The 17,227-nt window shown below is 42.9% G+C and overlaps 1 protein-coding gene and 1 non-coding gene across 2 annotated transcripts in view; one reads left to right on the top strand and one right to left on the bottom strand.

Moving 5' to 3' along the window:
* TRPM2 (transient receptor potential cation channel subfamily M member 2) overlaps positions 1–17,227 on the top strand; it is a 114,449-nt gene that overhangs the window by 49,019 nt on the left and 48,203 nt on the right. The window contains exons 8-12 of the mRNA XM_007947303.1: positions 2,675–2,872; positions 7,670–7,772; positions 9,389–9,510; positions 9,754–10,087; positions 15,705–15,865. Coding sequence (XP_007945494.1) covers positions 2,675–2,872; positions 7,670–7,772; positions 9,389–9,510; positions 9,754–10,087; positions 15,705–15,865 — 918 coding nt within the window. The remainder of the gene's footprint in view (positions 1–2,674; positions 2,873–7,669; positions 7,773–9,388; positions 9,511–9,753; positions 10,088–15,704; positions 15,866–17,227) is intronic.
* TRNAG-UCC lies at positions 8,292–8,362 on the bottom strand. Its single transcript has one exon. It is a non-coding gene; the product is annotated as a tRNA-Gly (tRNA).

Below are 17,227 nucleotides of genomic sequence, written 5' to 3'. Positions count from 1 at the left end.
TGCATCTAGATGGCAGCTTGCTAGCTTTTAAGATCCCAGTCGCTACTTTGCTTGCAAGCTTTTAAGATCCCAGTCACTACTTGCCAATGTAGGAGGTGAAACAATGTTTTGTGTAGTATGTTATGCCAATTGAGCTTGATGTCCCCTGTGACTATGGTCCTGAGCCCACAGGTTCAACTACTCAGTCCCTCTGGCAGCTGGCTGTGACCAAGAAGTGACTACAACCTCGTCCCTTGTCAGCTCTACTATACATCTGGGAATTCTGATCATACATATACACTTATAGGACCACTGTCTGCCAACCCTATACGTGGTCTTGTCTACACTCACTACTTCATAGACATACCTAATAGTTCAGCCTGTCCACCCATCTATCCACCCATATATCCATGTTTGCCTTCATTGCCAATGCAGTACTGTATGTGCAAAAGGGCTCATCTTTGTTGTCTGTACCTCCCATGTACCTCTCTATGTCTTCCTCTTCCTTGATGCCCCCATGTTGAGCACTCATATTTGGTACATTGCCGTGGCTGTAAATTTTTATGGAAGCAAAATGCCTCATCTTTCTCTGTGTAGTACCTGGTGGGCTCTAACTGCCAACCTTTTGATTAGCAGCCTAATCCTTTAAGTACTCTACCACTAGAGCCTACTTGATAAAATTTATTTGTGACTCCAGGGCAGTGTTTGCAGAGGGACACAGCTTGGGGGCAGGAGTGCATGGGAGGGAAGGACACAGGGAAGAGGTAACTACAGGAGGAAGTGGCAAGAGAGCTGTTACATTGTGGGAAATTGCAGTCAATGTCATAAGACAAAATGTGTATAGACTGCTGTATGGAAAATGAATTTGCTCTGTAAACTTTCACCCAAATCACAATAAACATTAAAATAATAATAATACAATGTATTTGTGACTCCAGAATGAATGCTTATGGCCCTTCCCTGGTCATTCATGAACACGCACAGAGTGATGGGGAATTTGAGTCGCCTGATGTGCACGTTTTCAGCTGAGGTTGAACAAGGCCCATCTACTTTAGCTCTTGTACTGTAAACAGCTGTCCATTTTCAGGTCTGTTTAGTGCCATGTTTTTATTCATTTTTAGTGCTGAAGTGCTGTCTGGTGTTCCTAAATGCAGAAAAGCTGTGATATGTCTTACAGAGAAAGTTTGTATGTTAGATAAGCTTTTTTTTTCAGGCACAGAATTATAGTGCTGTTGGCTATGAGTTCAGTGTTAATGAATCAATAATGTATATTAAATGTGTCTTTAAACAGAACTAGGAGGTATGGTGGAGTAGTGCCTAAGGTATTTGACTGCTAACCAGAAGGCTGGCAGTTCAAACCTGCCAGCCACTCCTCGGAAAGAAAGTTGGGCAATCTACTTCTATAGAGATACCACCTGGGAAACCCAAGTCAACTATGAGTCGGAAACATTTTTATGATTTTGGGTTTTGTTCTACATTTTTCTAATTCTACATTTTTCTCCCATTCTGTTCAGGACCTTTTGTTGTCCTAATCAGAGCAGTCAGTAGTGGTAGCTGGGCACCATTTAGTTCTTCTGGTCTCCAGGTGATAGAGGTTGTGGTTTATGTGGTGCATTGGTCCTCTGCACTAATTGTTTCCTTGAGTCCCTGATTTTCTTCACTCTTCTTTCCTCTAGACAGAGAGACCAATAGTTGCATCTTACATGGCAGCTCACTAGCTTTGAAGACTCATTGGCAGTTGCTACTCACCACCAGCAGGATGTAGAAAATCATTCTTGTGAACTATGTTATGCCAATTGACTTAACTGTTGCCTGAGACAGTACATTAAGCCCATAACACTATTCTTGACATTTGGTCTTTTGTGCTTCAAATGGCCAGATATTTTTGTGAACCTCAGGAATCTCTTGTGTGTGTGTGTGTCTACACACACACACATATGTACAAATATCTGTGCATATAAGTGCACATAATATGCATGTATACACACATATATATGTACACACATATATAATACATGTGTGTGGGTAAATATATATATATATATATATATATATATATATATTTTGCCTACCCATATCCATCTACCTATGTATCCACTCATAGATTAGTGTTTGCTATTATTGATAATGCAGTATTGTGTCTGCGATAGTATTTGCCTTTATTGTCTGTATGTATCTCTTTTGTCCCTCTCTGTGTCTTCCTTTTCCTTAGTGATATTGTGCTAGTCACACACTTTTGTTATATTGCTTTTCTTTTCATCCATATCAAACCTGTCTCTTAATTATCCATACATTTTTCCCTCCTTTCCCCTCTCCTCCCATCCCAGGTAACCAACAGAGAAAATTTTCTTCCCTGTGTAAACCTTCCCTTGACTTTTTACAATAATGGACTCATATAATATTTGTCCTTCTGTGATTGACTTGTTTCACTCACCATAATGTCCTCCAAGTTCATCTAGGTTGTGAGGTGATGTGATATGTATCTTTTGTATATTTGACCATATAAAGTGGGTTATTTTTAAATAGTATAAATATTGAGAATAAGGGGATGTAAATCGGAGGCAGCCTGTTTCGAAAAGATGGTGTTATTCTTTTACAATAAATGTTGTGCATGGATTTTATAAACTTATTCTAGTTGTTAAAAACAAGAAAAAGACAGCCCAGTAGACAGGCTCACCCTCCTCCTGTGCTGCAGACCATCTACAACGCCATCACCAATAACACCCCCTGCGTGATCGTGGAGGGCTCGGGCCGTGTGGCTGACGTCATTGCCCAGGTGGCCAACCTGCGCATTTCTGAGATCACCATTTCCTTGATCCAAAAGAAACTGAGCATGTTCTTCCAGGAAACAGAGACCTTCACAGAAAGCAGAATCGTGGAATGGACCAAAAAGGTAAGGCAGACAGGCATGCCAGTCACCAGGTATGTAGTAATCAGGATCAGAACATGTAGGACCAGGGGCCAAGTGTACCCAGTGGCTCTGGGGTGGCATGGGCATGATGTGTAGGGGCGTGAGGTTTGGGGACAGCAGAAAGCTTGGTGCATTGGGCTCATGAGGTCACTCTCCCCTCAACATTGAACACTGAGCTTCATGTGGAACCCTCAGAATCTCAGGTTTGGACCTTCCTGTTCCCAGTTCACTCCTCTCTGACCCAGGGAGTTCACCACTGTTACAGCTAAACAGGCAGAGTACCCAACATTCCAGTCATTTTGCTTTTGAATGAATTGACAGCTTGCTCTTTTATACCAACAGTGGGTGGTACGAAGGCTTAAAGAAGGGTGAGGATGTTACAAGGACCCTTGACAGACAGGCCCTATGGTAGAGCAGGCAGGGACTCAACACTGGAATATAAAGAGTTTGTCTCAGAGATACCTGGGGCATCTCCCTAATCTGGAGTTGGATTTTGAGGGAGGATGGGGTTGGGGAGTGGCTTGACGAGATGTGCAGAGGGGCCTTGGCCACCGAGCACAACTCTAGCATCAAGATAGGGATGGTGGAAAGGTGTGTGGCTGGATCCCCCCTGAGCCCTTGCCCAGCCAGGGTGAGCTTGTGGGACCACCTGCTGATGCCTGTGGTCCTGCAGACCCTGCTGTCTCTGGCCAAGCTCCAGACTGCAGGGCTGGGCTCATCTGTTCCAAGGCCACCAGTGCCAAAATAGATAGATAGATAAGGTATGGATGATAGAGACATAGATAATAGATAAGATATAGATAGAAAGATAGGTATAGATAATAGATTTCTAAAGATAGATAGATAAGATATATATATATATATATATATATATATATATATATATATATATATATATATATATATATATATATATATTAAAAAGTCCAATGGCCTTCAATCAATTCTGACTCAAGGTAACACTGTGTATAACAGAGTAGAAGTGTGCTTCATAGGGTTTTCTTGGATGTAATCTTAATGGAAGCAGATCACCAGGCCGTTCCTCCATGGCACTGCTGGGTGGGTTCAGACTGCCAAACTTTAGCTTGACAGTTGAGTGCAAACTGCTCCACCCAGGGACCCCTGAGATATAGAGATAAACAGATAGAGAGGTAGGTAGGTAGGTAGGTAGATAGATTGTTGCTAATCGAGTTCTGAAATAATAACTAGAAAGTCAGTTGTGGTTCAGAGAGTAATTTAATAAGAGGATAGTAACCTTGCAAGGTGGAGACACACAGGGCCAGAAGCAATGCAAAGTCTCTCTCTGAACTTTACAGGCTAAGAGTTTTTATAATGATTTTTGGCCTGTGAGATATGTCATTTCGAAAATCTTACACAGGGAGGTTACTCATAAAACCTTGACCTTTTTGCAAGTCAGGGAAGTGAAACAAAACTGTAGGACTATGATATTCTTCTTGTGATAAACCTCAGCTTTCTTCAGCTAGGTATATGAATGGAGTCTGTGTTCTTCAAGATGGATGCTGGGTTGAATCTTTAGTTCCCACTTTAGATCCATTGTTGTAGGTGGTCCATGAAAACTCGAAGGCTGGTTACTGCTCACCCCACACACCCACTGCCATCGAGTCAGATCCGATTCATAATGACCCCTCCTTAGGTTTCCGAGGCGGTATCACTATGGGGAAGTAGATTGACCACTTTCCTGCTGACTGCAGGCAAAACTCCAAAACCAAACTCACTGCTGTTGAGTCGGATCTAAGTCAAAGTGACCCCTCCTTGGGTTTCTGAGGCAGTATCACTAAGGAAATAGATTGCCCCATCTTCTTTCTGAGGAGTGGCTGGTGGCTTTGAACTGCCAGCCTTCTGGTTAGCAGTCAAATGCTTTAGGCACCATGCTACCAGAGCTCCCAGGCAGTGGGCTGCAAAACATCTTAAAAATAGTTTTATTATCAGGAAGTGCCATCCAAGTTAGGTCCCTTTCTGGTCCCATGATTTTCAGAATGCAGTCATTCTGTCTGTGAACTATTTCTGTCTTGGTCTATGTGTTTAGTCTATGTGGAAACAAGTTTAACTAATATTATACTATTAATATTAGTGAAATTGAGCAAAGTTAGTGTAAAGTGTAAAATAAATGTCATCCTTGCAATAAATGTTCTTCCAAGGTACTATCTTCATTACTATAAGACAGATAGATAGATGGATGTAGACAAGAGATAGTCTGATAATAAACAGACAGACAGGATCTCTGTTTCCTGGGAGGATTCTTTGAAAGGGTGATCAGTTCTTCTCTGATCCTTGGTTTCCCCAACAATAAATTGGGGTTCCAAAGCTATTGGTTTCTTCTCTTTGAAAATAAACAAGGCTGTCAAAAGCACCTGCAAATTAGGATACACAGGTTTAACTGACTAATGTGTGCTATTCTGGGTAAGTCTGTAGAGCAGCATTAGTTCAGCCTGTGTTATCCATGTCACCCAGCCAAAGACTGCAGGACCACAGCTGTAGTTGACCAAGACGGGTTTAGGACTTGTTGAGTGAAGGAGACCACGCAACATGGGGAACCAGGGCATCTGGAAGGGGGTGTTAAAAAGATCTTGTAGGATTGGGGCTTTGCTTGGGTAATTGGGGCAGAGTCAAAGGGAGCAAGGTTTGCTCTAGGTTGGAAAGTGGGTCATTTCTGTGATTGGGTGTTTTGTAGGGGCAGAGGGGCCTTGTGTTTAATCTGTGTCTTATGGTCTCAGACTGACTTCATTAGGTACAGATGTTCTTTGAGATGCTTTGTGTCTAACAGGAGAACAATATGATTTAATCATGAGTGTCAGCTCAGTTTGTAAACACTGAGGTCTAGCGTGAATGTCAGCTCAGCTCTAGACGTCAGGGCGGCTGTTCTTCCTTGGAGCATTGGGAACTGAGTCAGTGTATAAAATATTCAGGCAGTTCTCAGAACTGAATTTAGCCTACTGTGTCCAAAGATGCTTTTTTTTTTTTTTTTTAACCCACAAGTCATCTTATGACCTAATGGCTCTGGAGATGATGGTTCATGCATATTACTTTTATGCCTTATGAGGGATCATCAAAACCAAACCAAATCCACTGCCATTGAGTCAATTCTGACTCATAGCAACCCTCACTGGGTTTCCAATGCTATAAATCTTTATAGAAATAGATTGCCTCATCTTCCTCCCACAGAGCAGCTGGTGGGTTTGAACTATCGACCTTCTTCTGGTTAGCCTTACCCACTATGCCACCAGAGCTCATGCAGCATTTACCTTTTCAGTGGGAGGGGCCCTAGCTATGCAGTCATTTTTAATTAATTAATTCAGCACACCTTTTCAGAGTCTAGGCCTGCACCAGGTTCCACGGAGGGTGGGGATGAACAGAAAACAGCTGTTGTTTTCGGTTGCTTGGGGTCCCACCAACCCTGCTGACATCAGCTATGTGGAGTCTCATGGCTGGAACTGGACACCAACACTTAGTTGCTGTGTAGCCCTGGGGAGAGTGATTCGTCTCTCCAAGCATTGGTTTTCTTACCTGTAAAATATTAGTACTTAAACTCAGAGAGTGAAACAAGATCCTTTGTGTAAATGCTTAGTATTGAATTTTGGACATTAGTTCTCAATAAAGGTAGCTACTTTATTATATAAATTAAATTCTGGGCTAAATTTAGGAGGTGAAGGTGGGTTTGCAGACTGGATAAGGGTGATGGGACAGGAGTGGGGCTGGGGAGAAATCCAGGAAGTACTTTGGAGTTAATATGAAGCCAGTGCCTGAGGGATGGGAATGGTTGGACTTTCAGGGTTGGAGGTGGGACATGTGAGGGCACCCTCTAGGTGTGGGGCATGGGCAGGACAGCCCAGCAGAGGTGAGTGAGGCATGGTTATAGGGCTGGGGAGAGGAGGCTGGAAAGGGAAGATCAGGCTGTGTATGGAGGCAGGACCAGGGGAAGAAGTGTAAGGGCTGGTTGGGGATCAGTGATCAGGGAGTTCCTGGCAATTTTTAGGAGGGAAATGTGTGGTAAGGTGCATTTGTGGAAAGACCACCCTGGCCACAGGTTGAAGGGGTTTTAGAGAGGAGTGACTGATAGCAGCAAATCAGCTAGGAGATATCAAGATAGATAGATGATAGATGGATAGTTAGATTAGATAGGTAGGTAGGTAGATGATGTTGTTGTTAGGTGCCGTCGAGTCAACTGCAACCATAGTGACTCTATGTACAATAGAATGAAACACTGTCTCACAGTCCTTGCTATATCTGAGCTCATGGTTGATAGATTGATGATGAAGAGATAGATGAATAATAGATGCATAGATAGGTGAGTTAAAGATAGGTAGATAGATAGAGATAGGCAGGTATGTAGGTAGGGTATGGAGGCAGGTAGGCAGGTAGGTAGGTATGATTGGGAAGTAGGGTATGGGGAAGGTAGGGTAGGGTGGGAGGGTATTGACGTAGGGTGTAGGGGTAGGGTAGGTAGGGAGGTAGATAGGATAGAGAGGGAGGTAGGCAGGCAGATAGGTAGGTAGGCAGGTGGGTGAGAAATAGTCTGGCTCTGGGGGAGGCCCAGGAGAAGCATCCTTGCTTTAATGATCTAAGAACCCAGCTCCAACTCACCACTGAGTGAGTCTCCCATCTTCTACATCAAGGCTTGGGAGGCAGAGGATGGGCCTGCTACATGGAGCAGACAAAATACTGGCTCTGTGTTCCCATGCCTCAGTTTCCTCTGTATTCTGGGAGGAAGCAGGAAGCTCACTGTCACTGTGTATCTCATGTGGGCATGTTTGGTTGCAGATCCAAGACATTGTCCGGAGCAGGCAGCTGCTGACCATCTTCCGGGAGGGCAAGGACGGCCAGCAGGATGTGGACGTGGCCATTCTGCAGGCTCTACTGAAGGGTGAAGACTGAGGAGGGATTGGGAGGGGTAGTAGGAGAGGGGCTCAGGCTAGTCCGGAGGTGCCACAATTTTGGGAGACAAAACATAGTCCTTTGGTCTTTTTATTCCTAACAAAGCTGGAGGTGGGAGTCATGGTCAGAAGGTGGCTGGTGGTGGATACACCAGGGTCCATCTCTCCTACTGGGTAGCAGGTGCTCTTTCCCTGATGTTTGGGGCACATGCCCCTTCTTCAGCACATCTCCTTGACTGAAATCAGTTGTTGTTGTTGGCTGCCATCGAGTCTGGCCCCTGACTCGGGGCAACTACATGCCAAATGGAACAAAATGCTGACCAGTCCTGTGTCATTGGCGTGATCAGTTGCAAATAGGACCATTGTGATACACAGGGTTTTCACTGGCTGATTTTTGGAAGTTACCAGGTCTTTCTTCCTAGTGTGTCTGGAAGCTCCACTGAAACCTGTTCAACAACATAGCAACACACAAATGTCCACTAACAGATGGGTGGTGGCTGTGCAGGAGGTGCACTGACTGGGAATTGAACCCAGGCCTCTTGCATGGAAGGCAAGAATTCTATCATTGAACCACCAATGCTTCTCTGCTTTTATTTTTTCTTAAAGATGTCTTTTGAAGGAGCTCTGGTGGTACAGTGGTTAAGGCATTTGGCTGGTTAACCAAGAGGTCAATGGTTCAAACCCCTAGCTGCTCTGTGGGAGAAAGATGAGGCAATCTGCTTCCATAAAAGATTTATAGCCTTGGGAGTCCAATGAGGGTCACTATGCATTGGAACTGACTCATTGGCAATAAGTTAGGGTTTTGGTTTGAAAGATGTCTTTTGAAGAGCAAAAATTTTAAATTTTAGCAAAGTTTAATTTATCAATTTTTTCTTCTATGGCTACATTGTTTGAATTCTCCCTAAGAAATCTGTGCCTAGTCCAAAGTTGCAAATATTTTCTTCTGTGTTTTACAGTAGATGATTTATAGAAATGGCTCTTAACATTTAGATGTATGATCTCCTTAGATTAATTTTTTGTGTGGTGTGGGGTAGAGGGTCAAAGTTCTTTTTTTTTTCTTCCTCAAACAATAACCCGTGTTTTAATATGTTAAACTAAAGAGAGAGAACAGACTATGTGAGAAAAATACTTGTGTTGAGACCCTGGGTGAAGTGATGGTTGACTGAGGCTTCATTGTAGTCAGGTCCAGAGAGGAAGCATGAAAATTGGTATTGTTCTAATTTTTTATGTCAATTTAAAAATGCCTACCAAAACTCCCAGAGACCTACTTTAATGCATGGCTCTTTTCTCTCCCACTGGTGACTTAGGAGTGGTAGGCACAGCTGGGAGGCGAGTGGTAGGTATGGAACCAGGGATGAGCTGAGAGGATGATTGAAATCCAAAGATTCTTTGATTCTCTTTTCCTGCTGACACAAAGGGTCCTTTTTAAAGGTGTGTGGATGTGGGAGGATTTTGTAATTGACCACTGCTTTTATCCCCTTAAAATTATTGGGGATTGAGGTTGATGACAAATCCCTAGCCTTTTGAGCCTGGAAAGCATCAGGTACTGAGGAAATAGTTTTGAGACCAAGGCTGAAGACCCTCTAATGCATACTTTTGCCTGCAGCCTCTCGAGCCCATGACCACTTTGGCCATGAGAACTGGGATCACCAGCTGAAGCTGGCCGTGGCATGGAACCGTGTGGACATTGCACGGAGTGAGATCTTCACTGATGAGCAACAGTGGAAGGTAAGGTTCTCTGGCTACCTGAAAGGGCACTGCTGGCCCCATGGGCATGTCTTGGGAGCAAGGGTAGGCCCTAGAGAGCACCTGCATCTAGGTCTCGGCCCTCCCCTCCCTTGGTGTGGGGTGACTTGGGCTAGTTTCATTCTTGTAAAATGGAGGCAGTAGTAGCCTTCATCTCTTGGGTCTTTGAGAGGATATGAGAGGCTAAATGCAATCCCCACCCCCCCTTCTGATACCCTCTCTCAGCCTTCAGATCTGTACCCCATGATGACGGCCGCCCTCATCTCCAACAAGCCCGACTTTGTGAAGCTGTTCCTGGAGAACGGGGTGCAGCTAAAGGAGTTTGTCACCTGGGACACCCTGCTCTGCCTTTACAAGAACCTGGCACCCTCCTGCCTGTTCCACTACAAACTCCAGAAGATGCTGGCTGAGGAGCCTGAGTACCTGGCTTATGGTACTACCATGCCCCGCCTGCAGATGCACCACGTGGCGCAGGTGCTGCGAGAGCTGCTGGGAGATTTCACGCAGCTGCTCTACCCCCGGCCCCGGCATAGGCGGCCACTCACCAACCTCAAAGTGCGTGCTGATGACATCCTTCTGTGTCAACCCTCCTTCTCTCCCTCCCTCCCTCCCTCCCTCCATCCACCCACTTATTTACCCATCTGTCTATTTATTTATTTATTTATTTATTTATTTTGTGTTAGCTACTGTTAAGTTGGACCCTAACTTATGGCAACCCCATGCACAATGGAATGAAATGTTACCTGATCCTATACCATCCTCATGAATGGTTATGGATTGGACCATTGTCATCCATAGGGTTTTTATAGGTCGAAGTTGGAAGTAGATCTCCTGGCTTTTTTCCTAGTCTGCTTAGCTTTGCTGAAACCTGTTTAGCATCATAACAGCACACTAGCCTCCAATGACAAACAGGTGGGGCTGTGCGTGAGGTGTATTGACTGGGAATAGGACCTGGGTCTCCCACATGGAAGGTGAGAATTCTACTACTATACCACCACTGCCCACAGATAGGCTTAAGTTTACAGAAAAATTATGCACAAAGTACAGATAGTTCCCATATAGCGCCTTCCTGCCCCTGTACACAGTTTGCCCTGTTATTATCTTGCATTTGTGTGGTATGTTTGTCACAATTAATGAACCAATATTGTTACATTATTATGAGTAAAGCCTACAATTCACATGAGAGTTCACTCTGTGTTGTATAGTCCTACATTTGGCAAATGCATAATGTTGTTTATTCACCAATATAGTAAAATACAGAACAGTTTCACTGTCCCAAAATGCCCTGTGCACATTAAAAAAAAAAAAACAAGCTTTATATATTTTTTTTTAATTAGAAAAGAAATATGCTCCCTTTTCTAAAAATAAAAATTCAAACACTACAAAGGCTCTGAGGGAGAATGTCCTCCTTTGCACCCTGTACCGCTAGTACTGTTCACTAGATGTTATTGACTCTGTGGTCAGGTGAAGGATATTCCATTGCATTTGTGAGGTGCACAGTTCATGATTGAGCAATAGGGGGAAAGTGGATGTTCTGGTCTGGATCCTTATTTAGTGGGAAACTGCTGGTGTCTGTCTCACTGTTCGATATAGTGCTGGCCTTGTACATGTATTTATGTTATCCATCTTTTTCTGATTCATGAGGTTTTTCCTTCCGTTTTATTGGCATTTTTTTTTTACAAACAGTTTTATTGATATGTAATCCACATTCTATATAATTCACCTATTTAAAGTGTACAATCCCATGTTTTTTTATTATATTCACAGATGTTTGCAACTGTCTTCACAGTCAATTTTGGGACATTTTCATCACCTCAAAAAGAAACCCTTAGGAACATAAAATGGTGTAGTTGCTGTGCAAAACTGGTGGTTCCTTGAAAAGTTAAACATAGGATTGTTACCAATGAAACCAGCAATTCTACTCCTAGGTATAGACCCAAAAGGATTGAAACCAAGGACTCCAACAGATACTTGTATACCAGTGGTCATTGCAGCACTGTTCATAATAGCTCAAAGTAGAAACAACCTAATTCTTCATCAGCAGATGAATGGATAAGCAGATTGTTGTGTACATCCATGCAGTGGAATATCATTCAGTGATAAAAAGATGAAATTCTGGTGCTGCAATATGGATGAACCTTTAAAATGTTAGGCTTAGTGTAATAAGTCAGACACAAAAGGACAAATATTGTATGATCCAAGTGGGATCATACAAATATCTAGAATAGTCATATGAAATAGTCATGTGAAATATCTAGAATAGTCAAATGCATGGAGACCAAAGCTTATTAACTCCAAAGTTACTATTACTCCAGTATCTGGAGTGCAGAGTTTCTGTCTAGGGGATGAAAAGCTTTTGGAAATGAATGGTGGTGATGGTAGCACAGCATGGTGATTGAGGTTGATGTCACTGCATTGTACACTTGTTGTTGTTGTTAGGTGCCATTGAGTTGTCTCCAACTCATAGCAGCCCTATGTATAGTAGAATGAAACACTGCCCGGTCCTGTGCCAACCTCACAATCCCTACTATACCCGATTCCATTGTTGCAGTCACTGTGTCAATCCATCTTGCTGAAGGCCTTCCCCTCCTTCATCGACCCTCCCACCTTACCAAGCATGACATCCTTCTCCAGAGAACAGTCCCTTCTGACAACATGACCGAAGTAGATTAGACAAAGTCTGACCATTCTCACTTCCAAGGAGCATTCCAGCTGCACTTCTGGGATAGACTTGTTAGTTCTTTTAGCAGTCCGTGCTACTTTCAGCATTTTTGCCAGCACCACAACTCAAAAGCATCAGTTTTCCTTTGGTCTTCCTTATTCATTTTCCAGCTCTCACATGCATATGAGGTGATTGAAAATACCATGGCATGGGTCAGGCACATCTTAGTCTTCAAGGAGACATCTTTGCTCTTCAGCACTCGAAAGAGGTCTTTTGCAACAGATTTGCCCAATGCAATACATCTTTTGATGTCTCAACTGCTGCTTCCATTGGTGTTAATTGTAGAACCAAGCAAAATGAAGTCTTTGACAACTTCAATCTTTTCTCCATCTATTGTGATGCTGCTTATAGGTCCAGTTGTGAGGATTTTTGTTTTCTTTATATTGAGGTGTAATCTATACTGTAGACTGCAATCTTTAATTTTCATCAGTAAGTGCTCCAAGTCATCCTCACTTTCAGCAAGCAAAGTTGTGTCACCTGTGTATCTCAGGTTGTTAATGAGCCTTTCCTCAATCCTGACCCCACATTCTTCTTCATATAGTCCAGCTTCTCAGATTATTTGCTGGATAGAATAGTCAGATACACCATACATTGAACAAGTGTTGTGAAAGCATACAACCCTGATGCACTCCGTTCCTGATTTTAAATCATGCAGTATACCCTTGTTCTGTTCAAATGACAGCCTCTTCATCTATGTACAGTTCCCCATGAGTACAATTAAGTGTTCTGGAATTCTTATTCTTCTCAATGTTATCTACAATTTGTTATGATCCACACAATCTAATGTTTTTGCATAGTCAATAAAACACAAGTAAACATCTCTCTGGTATTCTTTGCTTTGAGCCGAAATCCATCTGACATTAGCTATGATATTTCTCACTCCATGTCCCCTTCTGAATCCAGTTTGAATTTCTGGAAGTTATCTGTCTACCTACTGCTGCAACCGTTTTTGAATAATAATAAAAAGATAGGCTGGCCCTGAAAGATATGTGTTGAGTGGATAGCTCAACTCCAACAAAATCTTGAGTGCATCCCAGATCCTTCACATCCTTGTCCTTCTACAATTATGGAATGCCCAAGTCCCATCAAAGAAAGAAAGAAAAAAGTCTGTACCCTCTAGCTATCCCCCTATTCTCCCCTTCAGCCCTAAATGACCACTAAGCTACTTTCTATCTCTGTAGATTTCCTGTTTTGGAAATTTTGTGTCATTACATTTTATAAAATGAAGTGTCAGGGCTGAGTTTTATCAGATGACTTTGAGAAGATGGAACTACTTCTTTTCTGTGACCTATGAATATGATGAATTCATTCAATAGATTGCATGATGTTGAAACATGTTTTTATTCATGTTATAAATCTCTGCTTGATTGCAGTGTGATACTTGTTCATATGATGCTGGCTTCTGGTGAAAATATTTTTAGGTTTTAGCATCAGAATGTTTTGGCCTTTGGTTGTAGTTTTACTTTGTCAAGCATTAGCTTTGTACAAACCATTTGTAAGATTTTCATCTTTCTCTACTCTAGAATGGTTTGTTGTTGTTGTTGGATGCCACCAAGGTGATTTTGATTCATAGTAACCCTATCCCATAGGGTTTTCTTGGGTGTAATCTTAAGAGAAACAGATCGCCAGGTCTTTCTCCCATGGAGCTCCTAGATGGGTCTGAACAGTCAACCTTTCATTTAGCAGCTGAGTGCTTAACTGTTGTGCCATCAGACGTCTTAAAACACTTGCCATTGATTTGATTCTGACTCATGGTGGCCCCATGTGTTTCAGAGTAGAATTGTGCTCCATAGCGTTTTCCATGGCTGCCATCTTTTAGAAGTAGATTACCAGACCTTTCTTCTGAGCTGCCTCTGGGTGGGTTTGAACCATCAACTGTTCTGTTAGGAGCTTAACTGTTTGTACTGCCCAGGGACTTCAGAATGGTTTAAATGGCTGGAATTAACTTCTTACAAGCTTGGTAGATTCCTCTATGAAACAATGGGGGCCTGGCACTTTTTTGGGGACTGGTTCTGATAATTTCCTCAGTTTCTTTCTTGATGGTTTCTCTGTAATGATTTTTTTATGTCTTTTAAGATCAGATTTGCTTTTTTTTTTTTTTTTTTCTGCTAAAAGATTATCTATTTTATCCAGGTTTTCAAATTTGTCCCATGGGAAGCTGCCCACTGGCTGCCTTGATACCTGACCCCTGAGAAAGATGGATTGAGGCTCAGTGTTATATACTCATAGCTCTCCTTTTCTTGGTTCCATTGTGTTTACAAATATCCCAGTTGGAATGTGCTTAAGATCAAAATCAGAATCTTGTTCACACTTAATCTTATCTGTGTAATGTAAGAAGGTGAACGAACTACTTTCTTTAATAAGCCTTCAAGAAATTTCTAAAATCACTTTAAGAAAGTGTGAGTATATGTAATATAGGAATATGTACACCACCTATGGGGATCCTTCCCCGAGTACATGTTTAGTCACTGATTAGCCAGGAAATCTAGGTTCTCATGCTTTGGTACAAATGGTGAGTGTGTTTGGCTGGTAATCAAAAGACTGGATGCTCAAGTCCACTCAGAGACACCTTGTCTTAGGCTGGGTTCTTTAGGGAAACAAAGCCAGTGAGGATTGTGTGTGTGTGTGTGAGTGTGTGTGTAGAGAGAGAGAGATAAAGAGAGAGATTTATCTCACTCTCACTGATGTAGAGTCAGGCAAGTCCCAAGTCCATGGGTCAGACATCAGGCTGGAGGCTTCTCCTGACTCACGTAGTTGTAGCAGCTAACAAATCCAAAAATCCAAGATCAGGCAGATTGGATGGCAGGCTGCTAACTCAGAGGGTGTGGAGGCTAACAACTTCTAAGATCAGCAGGCAATATGGCAGGTTGCTGGCTCAAGTCCAAAGAGCTGGAGGTCTGTTGGTGAAGTGCTGGATATAGGATCCAGAGCAAGCAAAAAAGCCCCAGAGCTCTGCCACAATGGCCATGTATATTGGATGCAGGCCACACCTCCGAGGAAACTCCCTTTCAACTGATTAGCTGCTCATAGCAGATCTTATCATGGAGGTGATCAGAAAATGGGAAATGACTACATCATTATGTAACTGCTAATCTACATCATAACTGTCAAACCAGTGGGAATCATGGCCCAGCTAAGTTGAAACACAACCTTAACCATAACACATCTCCAAAGAAAGCCCTGGTGATCTACTTCCAAATATCATACATTGCAATCCCTATGGAGTACCCTTTTATTCTGACACATAAGAGGTCAACTTGAGTCAGCGTCAATGCTATAACAATTTTTATTTTTAAAATAATTTTAAACTGGTATATAGTATCATCTGATGCTGCTAATAATGCAGTCCTAGGGCTAGGCCTCAGGGGCAGGGATTTGGAAGGTGTGGGGCTGGGCTCAGGGTCTGCATTTCCAACAGCCTCCTGGGGGTTCTGGTGCGAGTGGCGCAAACGAGCTCTGATGTCTGCACTTTACCAGGTACAGGGAGTGAGTCTCTGGTCCATCTACAAGAAATCATCAGGGCATGTCACCTTCACCATGGATCCTGTCCGTGACCTGCTCATTTGGGCTGTCATCCAGAACCGCCAGAAGTTGGCAGAAATCATCTGGGCTCAGGTATCAAGATCTGCTTCTCTGCAGACTTGGCTCTGGGTAGACTGGTGTGGGAGGTGTGGCAGACACCCAGCATCATCAGTTGGTGAAAGTGGCTCATGGCCTTGGCAGAGTGCAGAGGGTGTCCTCAAAGCCTAGGAAGGACACAGCATGCCAGAAGTTGAAGAATGAGGAACTTAGGTCTAGGAAGGAAAAGAATGAAAAAAGAGGAAGTCTGCCAAACAGTGTTCCTCTGGTTGAGTCTAGGCCTGACTTGCTTGGGAGCCATGGGCCAGTGGCGTGTCCACCCCAGTCCATGCTGTTCTAGTGGGTCTGTTCATGCTGTGGTTAGCCTGCCAACAGGCCAACAAACCCACCACCAGAGAGGACTCTCTGTGAATTCACCTACTTGCTAAAATGTATTTGTGACCCCAAAGTCAATACTCAAGGCACTTCCATGGTCTCTTGTGGACATGCACATAGTGACAAAAAATTTGGGCTGCTTATGTTCCCAGCTGAAATGGAAGAAGGCCATGCTCTGACTTCTTGTTTTTGCTCTCATACTGCAAACAAGGAACCTTTCCACAGTCTATTTATTGCCATGTTTTTTGTTTTTGTTTTTGCATTTTTGTGCATTTTGTTGGTGATTTCACTGTTTAAAATGGTTCAGCTTAGTGCTGAAGTGCTGCCTACTGTTCTTAGGTGCAAGAGAGCTGTGATATGTCTTAATTGTGAAAATATGTGTGTTAGATAATCTTCACTCAGGCATGAGTTATAGTGCTGTTGGCTGGGAGTTCAGTGTAAATTAATCAACAATATATGTTAAGTAAGGTGTCTTTAAGCAGAAACACACAAAAAAGAAGGTTCTGTATCAATCAGTTCATGAAAATGTTGTGACCAGAAGATCTCTAATATAGTGATTGCAGCAGCCTTATAGGACAAAACTACCTCAGGTAATGAGAATCATTTGTACTTGTAGGTCCAAGTCATGTCTTTTTGTGGTTTTCCTTTAATTAAAGCCAATTCTCCTCCGAAAGAGAATGAAAAATTGTATAATTTTTTCTCAGAAAGAGGGCTCCTCCCTCATTTTATGTGTCAGTGTTTAGAAATCACTTTCAAGGGGCTGTCCCACTCTCCAGTGTCACTTTCAGGGAGATGGGATTTATAGGATCCTCCTTTTCCATGGTTCTTTGAGGTTGAGGACTCTCCCTAGCTCACAAAGTAGGTCAGCAGCAGAGTTGACCATGACTCCACCCCAAGCTTGCTTCTTTGTCTTCACTTTGCTGCCCATTTCAGGGGACAAGAAGGCCAAGAGTGGGAGTTCCGGCAAGATGGCAGACTAGGCAGAAAGACTGCACAGACCCTCTTCAACAAAGAAAAGGGAAA

The sequence above is a fragment of the Orycteropus afer genome, unplaced genomic scaffold, assembly GCF_000298275.1.
Source record: "Orycteropus afer afer isolate SDZICR_OR568_19922 unplaced genomic scaffold, OryAfe1.0 scaffold00179, whole genome shotgun sequence".
Taxonomy (NCBI): Eukaryota; Metazoa; Chordata; class Mammalia; order Tubulidentata; family Orycteropodidae; genus Orycteropus; species Orycteropus afer.
This window is presented reverse-complemented; position numbering and strand designations above follow the sequence as displayed.